We start from the raw sequence: 9,796 nt of genomic DNA, 5'->3' as shown, positions 1-9,796 counted from the left end.
GTACATGAAGTATTGGTATCAAAATACACTTACAAAAGTAAAAGTACTCATTATGCAGAATATCCCATTTCACAAGTTTTCAAATGTGTACATCTTTTGAAAATAGCAAATCTAGGCTTGTAGGCTAGATCTGCTATTTTCAAATAGCCAATATAAACCTATATAGGGAAAAAGTGGTTATAAGACCTTTATTGACCCTGTGAGAGAAATTCAGTTGCAGCACAGCAGTTAAGTTAAACAGACTTTTATGCTATAACAAATTTTGCAGGGGACCCCCTCAAGGAGTCATGGACCCCACTTTGAGAACCACTGGATTAAGGTCAAAGAGGAAGAAGAACACAGCTGATATCTGTGAGGAATTTATTGTAAAATAATTTTGTTGAACAATTTAACCGTATAGTTGACTAGTTCTATAGTATACTGTGTATAGGCATAGCCCTACAGTATATACAGTGAAGACAAATATATTGATATCTCACACACATTGGGGTCAAAAAGAAAGAACACTGTTGTCTCGGAGTATGATTAAAATATGTTTATTGAACCATTCTATATAGCCTACTTTTATTTAACATGTTTCTGTTTGTGTGTACTGTGTACCATTGTCCCTGAGAGATCATCAAATACAAATATAAATGTATAGAAAGTAAAATGCAAAGCTTAATTCATGGTATAATGACAATAAATTCTGATTCTGATTCTGAATTCCCTGATTATCAGTAGGCTAAACGCCCTGGTAAAAAAAAAAAAAGTTTAAATGTACCTTTACACTGGTTGCACTACTAGGGCCGATAATGATTGTTAGGTATTAGGCCACTCAAATTACACATGAAATGAATGCAACAGTTGAAAGTATATATATTTTGTTTTATCAGCCCTTTCACTTTAACATTTTTAATCAAATCTTTACATATTATATCTTTTTTACTGTTCTTTTACACCCATAATTCTGTCTGCATTTATATCACCAGAAAGAAAAAAAAGCGGTAAAATCATGTCAGCAAAGGAGAACAGAGAAGTTGCAGTAGTGGGCAAAGGTTAGAATTGCTCATCTGAATGTGTGGACCTGATCTACCTTGTTTGTCTTTCTCTGATGTTAGGGCTCATATACAGAAGGCCTCATAGTGACAAAGGTGAAGTCATATGTGTTTGGAAGACCCTGGTGCGCTGTGTGGTTGAAGCGTTGCCACGAGAATGGCCGCAATCCGCCTTGTGTGGTTGGTCCATTTATGGCCTCAGCAACAAACTGACGAGCCATGCGGTAGTCTGTTACCTGTAATGAAGTGTGTGTGTGTGTGTGTGTGTGTGTGTGTGTGTGTGTGTGTGTGTGTGTGTGTGTGTGTGTGTGTGTGTGTGTGTGTGTGTGTGTGTGTGTGTGTGTGTGTGTGTACATGTGCGAGAGAGGGAGATAGAGAGAGAGAGGGGAGATTCAAGTCATTTTGGTGGGTTCATATAACAGATTTATACTGCTGACTGACAAGCAGATACTTGGGATCCAGTTATGGGCTCGTATACTTCTGTAATTCAAGACCTGGCTTTCTTCCATAATAACTGCCCCTATGACCCCATTAGATCTAAAGAAATACAAAAGCTCATGAAACGCTAATGAAATACAATAGCTGGCTACGGGCCACTATTAGAAATGACAGAGGAATGACCTATGAGGTTAATTGTAGTTTAGATTTATAAATCGAACTACTGTAGTTGGTAAATCAGCGGATGAAATGAGGTAGCTTCTAGGTCTGTCTGTACACTGTAAAAAATAATATGTATAAATGTTTATAAACATGTCCTTAACAAAGTTCAATTTACTCTCTAGAAGTTATTGATGGATTGTTTGGTATTATTAATTTATGAAGTGAAGTCTGTTGACATGGAACTATGAACTAAACTAGAGAGATATGCAAAAACTAACGACTGAAAATACAGAGACAAAAATGTCTAACATTGTCTTGTACATATTATTACATAGACTTGTGTTTTGTTTATTTATATTTCAGTTCATAAATGATCTAAGGGTGCTAATAGTGACCTCTGACCTTTGTGTCATAGCAACCTCCTGGGTGTGGTCTCCTTGGTCTCAGATCGTTACGGCAACAGATAGTTTTGCACGGATGGCCTTTGGCATACGGATCTCTCCTGTAGTCTGAAATGAAGCCGGTCTAAGATTTAGTTCTCTTACTTTTTCCAGGTAAACCTCCTTTGAAATGACAACAGTATCTATTCTATGTTGCTGTACATTAGTGGTTACCAAACCCTTTAGCTCAAGACCCAAAAGAGACCAAAAAGAGCTATTTTCCCACTAGTGAAAATATGCGATCTACACGCTCACAATGTGTCGCACAGCAACACGTTATGAGGTTGTAGATCTACTATTTGACAATTTCTTTAGTTTTTGATTTTGTTGTAAAGATTTTCACCTTTAATGACATGCCCAGTATAGGGATTGATCATTAATTGATTATTTTATTAAATTATCAATAATCGCTTAAGTTCGATTAACCGTTGCAGCCCTAGTCCCAGTCCAGCCAAGCTCCAAGTGTGTGAATCGGCTCTGAGCAGCAAACTTACTGTTGTATCTCATGATGTGTTTGAGAGAGGACAGGTCCGTCACCCTGGCCTGGTCCCTGCGAAGGATCTTGGCTCGGGGGCAGAGGTCATAGGAGAAGTCCTCGCCGTGTCTCTTCCACATCACACTGTAGCCACTCATGTTGTATATGTCTGTGTGAAACGGCACGTTGTAGGACGGCCAGTAGCCTGTCAGAATTGGACATGGTAGTCACAATGAATGTCCAGTAATATAATGGGTCCCAAACTGAATGTATCCAAATGGACCAGTTACATTTGTACAACTCAGAGTTATATTAACACTATGGATTTTACTGTGACTTCAATCCCAGCTTCACCATATGCTAACGCTAAAAGCTAATCAGCCTAAAATGTAAATCACCCATTCTTGAGAATTGGGACGAAACCTTAATAAAAATGTATACTCTTCAATTATGCCGGGAAAATATATTTTAAAAGATCAAAGTGTTGACTATTAAACCATGTAATGGGTAACGAATCATAACATCTGACAGTTCAGCATCCATTTAGCACTTCTGGAGCCACAATCTTTACAAGTGCTAGTAGTCCACTTTTGTGTAAATGAAATGTTTTTTTTCTTCATTTCTTTAGAATTCATCTTTGCTCAAAGCATTTTAAGTGTCATATACTGGACTGTACTGTACATTAGGCAGACAGTCGGCCAATAACAGCAGGGGTCCTGTGCGATGACATCAGAGACAGAAATAACCTCAAACATATTTGGTTGTTTATCTGTCTGAGTGCTTTGGTCTCATATCTCGATAAGCATCACAGATACCAGATAAGATCCATGGCCCAGGCTTGTTGCCTGGCGACAAATGTCGATACATTGTGTCCTCTGTAAGTTATGAAAATGTCAAGCCAGCACACTCACGCACTCAAGAGTCTGAACACGATTATAGCTTTGATCGAAAGTCAAATGATTTATCCTTTGGCATTTGAGGGAGTTTGTTCTGCTCAGTTCTATTCTGCACTTATATATGAGAATATTCAGTTTAATTCTACTTGCTGATCTCTGTCCTGTCTTGATGTGCCCTTACCTCTGCGTAGGGTCTGTGTCTGATCCGAGTGCAGAACTTTCCCAGGAATCTGTTCCACCACCGTCAGTGCTCCGTCCCCGATGCTCCGACCTAAAGACACCCTGCTGAGGTCCACCACCATGTACTGGCTGTTATAGGTGCCTGGAATAATGATAAACTTCATATGATTACGTACAAATATTTTATTCATAAATAAGATTAATATAATTTTGGCCTCAAGAGCTCTGATTCTTTTCACTCCCTACTTTAGTGAAACACAGAAGGCCAACACAAGAGCATTGGGACTGGAAGTGAAACAGAGCCAACAGGTGGATGCTGGGGTGGAGGTGGGGCAAAAGCAAACAGCAGTGGCAAAGGTGGCAGGTAAGCACCAGCAGATAGTCGGCATGAGCATTTTAATAGACCAGCCTGTTACTATCATAGGCTTCTTTTTCTGTTCTGTTCTGTTCTGTTCTGTTCTGTTCTGTTCTGTTCTGTTCTGTTCTGTTCTGTTCTGTTCTGTTATAGTGGCCGTGAGAGTAAAAAGACTATGTTTTGGCAACATATAACAGCACAGACAGACCATGGAGAGAGGATGACAAAAGCCAGATTTGGGTCAGATGAACATGTGCTTACATACAGTAAGTGTAGCCTAACTGGAGCCTATCTCTTTCTCTCTTTTTCTCTCTTATTTGTGTGTGTGTGTGTGTGTGTGTGTGTGTGTGTGTGTGTGTGTGTGTGTGTGTGTGTGTGTGTGTGTGTGTGTGTGCGTGCGTGCGTGCGTGCGTGCGTGCGTGCGTGCGTGCGTGCGTGCGTGCGTGCGTGCGTGCGTGCGTGCGTGCGTGCGTGCGTGCGTGCGTGCGTGCGTGCGTGCGCGTGTGTATGTAAACAATATTTTGAATTTCTGTTTCACTCTATGGTATGGTATGGTCTTGACCTGCTCTATATGTAAAGTGTCATGAGATAACTTGAGATTTGGTACAACATTAATCAAATTGATTATTGAATATGGTACAACATTAGCCTGGAAACCAGACAACAGCACAACTAGACCTGGGATTGATCGCCAACTATCTGAGCTGACGGAGAAGGCGGGACGCTTCACCTGAGTTGTGCTTAGAGAAGATGTGTGCCCACTCCTCTCCGCTGCGTGCCAAGTTGTTGGCCAGGCGGACCCTCTGCCAGGCCAGCAGGCTGTCAGGACTGAGCTGTGTGAACAGGGAGGTGTTAAAGACGCTGTTGGTGGTCTGAGTCATCAGCAGACCACTCCCCAGCAAGTAGAAGTCATCCAGAGACGTCAGGAGGCCTGGGAGAGGGGTAGCGGTGGTGTTGAAGGAAAGGGGGATGGGCCATGGGCATGCCGTGAAGAAGAGAGGGAGGATGAATGAATGAAGTGTGACATTTTGAGGGACCAGAATGAAGGGAGAAAGAAACAGGAGGATGTGGAGAGAAGAAGAGGAATATGTATTTTCATAGCACAATGTTCCAAAATGTATTATAACATTGAAACAAAACAGTATACATAATAATAAGGTAAGAATATGTCAACTAGAGGAGCGACTCCTTATGGGTTTTCCTTGTTCATATATTAATCCAGCTCTAACTGTCAAAGAGAGATCAGGGTGTATGGTCAGCCACCTCCACTGGCACACTATAATCTTTTTTGGCCTGTCACTTTAGTATAGCTGTTGTAGTGATAACACTGTCCTCCACGTCTCTAAAAATAGCATATTAAAACCCCTTGTGTTCTAATGGGAATGCGGCCCAGCCGGCCCAGTAAGAAAATGTTTTATGGCTAGGAAACACTTGGCAAATCTTTGGTGACAAAATTACTCAACCTCCAATGATTGACTAAGGGCCGTTTCAGACTATGGTTTCGGGTGCGCACTCCAGACCGCTCCGTTTCCGAGTGCGCTTGGCTGGCCCGCATTCACACTGGCCAAGTCTCTAACGCGCTCGAATACACTTGCATATATACCCCCGATCCTATAGGTGGCGGCACGCACATAGTGCTTCGCCAGTGGACACAGACGTCATCAACTATGCGACAATGTTTGTGCTGGTCGCGCATAAATATAGGGTTGCCGGCATAGGGTTGCCGGCCGCTGGGGAGAGAGTCAGGAGCGGACTGAGCGCAGAACGACGCGAGCGCACAGAAGTCAAGGCACAGACTGCTGTGTTGTTGGCGCGCGTGTTGTTGACAGACAACGGGTGCACGCTTATGAGAAACAACACAAATAAAACCTGGTGAAACACTTGTGTGCATTTGCGCAAGATGAGGATACAGGAAACATTCAGTCTAAATGTCCAGTTTACTAACCTTCACAACAACTACTACTTTTGTATTTGAAACCTTACATTTCTCTAAATATTATAAACTTTCACGACAGCTTAAGTACAAAAATATATAATTTATGAAAAGGCAACTAGCCTATACAGTGAAGTCGGACTGAATGACTGAAACCTTGTATTGTGAATTGTACTTCCATGTACTGTTTCTCATGTCTTACTAAATAAAGTAACGTCTTTTCTTTTTTTACTCTCTTTGTGTGGGGATTATCTGGCACATGTATGTATCTGTTATGAAAGAGAAATTGCATCATGAGTGAAACGGCTATAGTCCATGGGAAACCATAAACCTACGTAGGCCTACATCTAAATGAGTTATATTTACTTACAAATTTCAAATTACAAAGCCTTATAAGCTATATATTTCTGGGATGCATAGTAGCTGAAACTCCACAAGATATCCACAAGATATACTATTATATATATATATATATATATATATATATATATATATATATATATATATATATATATATATATATATATATATATATATATATATATATATATATATATATATTGTTGCTGTCATTATATGGCCATGACACGGCCTCTCTTTCTATCTCGCGCTCTCATTCTATTTCTGTATGTAATGTTTTATATAAATAAATAAATAAGTTTTATATATAAATATTGCGGGTTTTAGCGCATCATCCCACGGGTTCATTTGGTCATTTAATGATTAAATTAACCCGCGGGATCCGGCCATGGTTGAACCCCTGTGGATTGATCTGCGACGTGTTTTTGTTGACTGTTTTTGTCGAGTTTATATACCGTCACCTATTCCAAATAGCGGGCCACTTCCGTCAAACAGTACGCTTGCTTTCACACTGCAGCGTACCGTCTCCGAGGACGCATGATTCGGATCCGAGACTGCCTCCGGAGGTGGTTTCGGGAACGGAACGGGGATCCGTTTCGGGGAACGATACGCAACGTTCACACTACCACAACATCAGCCAAGTGGCCCAGGGTGCGCACCCGGAGCCGTAGTGTGAAACCGCTATTAGTGGTATGAAAATAGCTTGCAGACTAAGCTGTTCCACTGAATTAAAGAGACACTTTAAATAAATTGTCCATCAGGAAGTGTGCTGCTTGTTGCACTTGGTTGTCTAAACACGAGCTGGAATGTACAGTACAGTCCAATGTTTTGTCTAACTCCACCACAGACAACCCTGACCACAATGCCATCGCCTGCTCACATCATGTGCGCATCGTGTGGACATACTGTACCAGGATAACTGCTGAAGGACATCCTGCCAGTGGCTGTGTGTGTGTCTGACAGCCTGAAGTCCCAGTGTTTGTAGATACGCATACTGGCGGCATAGGTGTACCAGCTGGAGTGGGCGAATAGCAGGTTCTCAAAGCCAGGCAGCACCTGAGAGATGAAGAGCAGAGAGGATGGGGTAGTGAAAGGTGTTGGTCTTGGTTGTAGATGGTGGATTGGGCCGCGCGCGCGGGCGGGCGGGCGTGCGTGTGTGTGTGTAGGGTACTGGTTGAGGCATAAAAGTTAGTTTGCATGGCTTGTAGTCAAATTGTCTGCTACTACACTATATATCCATACTGAGAAAAGATTGCTACCTGACGTTCAGAGGTCATTATTTCATAAGCACAGATAATTACATTGTCAAAAAGATAACGTTGAAACGGCGAAAAAGCTTAAAGAAGTATGGTGCAATAATTGCCGTTGTTGTCATGGCAACTCTTATTTTTGCTTGCATGTCAATAGATAGATACATCATTTTGGAATGAGCATTTCCTCATTCACAGTCCTCAACTCCTATTCCACTTTGAATGAAAGTGATTTTATCCCCTCATTGATTCCACTCAGCTGGGATCGTTAGTATTTCGATACCCTTAGCCCTGAACAACAAAAGCAATTAAAGCCTACACAGAGAGCCCACTCGCAGCTTGAGCCAAATTAGTTGGTGAGTGTAACCTTTATAAGCGCGGTGCAGTGGCCCATGCCAGACATCCTGAAAGAGGCTGTTCCTGTGGAGGAGTTGGAGCGTTGTGTCAGGGCTGGGATGAGGTCCAACAGGTCCCCGATCCCATTCAGAAACTGGACTGCAAACACTGACAGAGGCTAGGGAGGAGAGGGAGAGGGTATGATATGAATTAAATTAAACTGTGACAATTGTCTTTTTCCTTCAAATGAATAGACACACAATGCACTCACACTTACGCACACACTCACACGCACGCACTCACACTCACACGCACACACCTCTTTGTATTTTCCCTTGGCCCAGTGTGCAGCCCCAGCCTGAAGCCCATCCAGTTGAGCCAGTATCAGTCCCAGATGACGCCACAGGAGGTCACTGTTTCTCTTCAGTTTTACCTGCTCTCTGGCCCAGTAGTCCTGTTTGCTTTGGTTGACACAGGCACAGGGGGTAAGTAGTGGCGTTCATGCAATGTCACATTTGATTTTGTATATCTAATATATAATATAGACTATAAGACAGTGATAAAGAAAGAGAGAGGGAGAAAGTGAGTGCTTGATATTACCTCATGAATCTTTTCAGAGGATTCAGTATCTTCTCATCTTTTATCAGCTGAGGGTACATATTGCTGTAGTGACTGAACATCTGTCTAAATAGATATGATCAAATAAGATGAGAATATGGCAAGACCTTATTGATCCACAAGAGATATAAGACTTACGTCTTACTTGGGCCAATTGTGTTCGTATAGACGCCCAACAAAGCCGGATGTACCACGGTGGATTCTAACCCACAACCTACGCGGTGGTGGGGGTTGACAAGTAATACTGTTTGAAAGTTGTTCTCTCATAGGAAATCCGGGTTCAAATCTCAGATAAGACATGAATGTTACACAGACAGACAGATGTGTACAACAGGTACTCTGACAACAGGTACAACGGATGGCCGGAGGCCTATTTATTTATTTTTCAGCTATTTAGAGGTTGAACATGATGGAAGGCTTCTACCCAGTATACATATGACCTGTGTGGCCGTGTTGGACCACTCACTCTGCAGTGAGGTATCCCTCCAGGTAGCCAGCCAGGAGGTAGGTGGTTTCATCGTCCTGTGGACTCTCCCCAAAGCCTGCTCGCACCTCCAGGACCCCCCATCCAGATAGAAGCAGGGTATCATTGAAGAATCCATAGGCCCCTCCCCCGCTCTCCATCACCCCGTCTTTCAGAATGACAATCTTCTGGGCAGAATCCCAGGACACTGTGGCCTCTTGGTAATCTAGACATAAGAGGAGGATAAAGGGGCTTGGATTGGATGACACACATTATGTAAGAAAACATCATGACCAGTTCAGAATCAGACACACTGCATTGCCAGATATGTGACATTCAAATAAGTAATTGTCTGTGGTAATTGGTGCAGACAAGCAAATATTAAGCATTTAAGGACTAGGACTATCAAAAACACATATACTGAAACAGAACATTGCAGAACAGATTCAGAGTCAGACAGCATGCTATATTAGATAGGAGAAACTTGTGGGGGACAGCAAGCCATCCATTCTATTATTATGTTGTTACATAACTAATCCTATGTGTGATCAGAATAAAATTAGTTAAGCCCCAAAACAAGGAGGATTTCAATTCCAATATTTGTTTTTTGCAATTACAATATATAATTTACAAATTAACCATTCTGTGACCCTAAAAAAAAATCATGCAAACACTACATAACAATCGAATAAAGATGGGGATTGTTTGATACTATATTTCATAATTATATTTCCCTATGCTTTCATTCTTGGCCCCTGATCTGATTCTGCACGTGCTTTATACATTAAATATATATTAAACATACATTTCCACCTAACATAACGTTTTCGAAATGCACGCATATTTATGGACA

General features: G+C 41.7%; 1 protein-coding gene across 1 annotated transcript; it reads right to left on the bottom strand.

The window, feature by feature from the left end:
• Positions 1-1,096: 1,096 nt before the first annotated feature.
• Positions 1,097-9,119, bottom strand: plbd1b (phospholipase B domain containing 1b; the record flags this gene model as incomplete). Its single annotated transcript, XM_084077637.1, has 10 exons — positions 8,947-9,119; positions 8,463-8,546; positions 8,182-8,323; positions 7,894-8,040; positions 7,188-7,332; positions 4,714-4,914; positions 3,630-3,770; positions 2,572-2,757; positions 2,040-2,146; positions 1,097-1,273 (listed from the first exon to the last, which is right to left on the bottom strand). The coding sequence occupies exons 1-10, from the start codon at positions 9,102-9,104 to the stop codon at positions 1,097-1,099; spliced, it is 1,488 nt and encodes a 495-aa protein (XP_083933763.1). The 5' UTR covers positions 9,105-9,119.
• Positions 9,120-9,796: the final 677 nt, after the last annotated feature.

This window comes from Gymnoscopelus microlampas (assembly GCF_963454915.1).
Source record: "Gymnoscopelus microlampas genome assembly, chromosome: 14".
NCBI lineage: Eukaryota > Metazoa > Chordata > Actinopteri > Myctophiformes > Myctophidae > Gymnoscopelus > Gymnoscopelus microlampas.
Note: the sequence above shows the minus strand (reverse complement) of the source record. Positions and strands in the feature narration are given on the sequence as shown.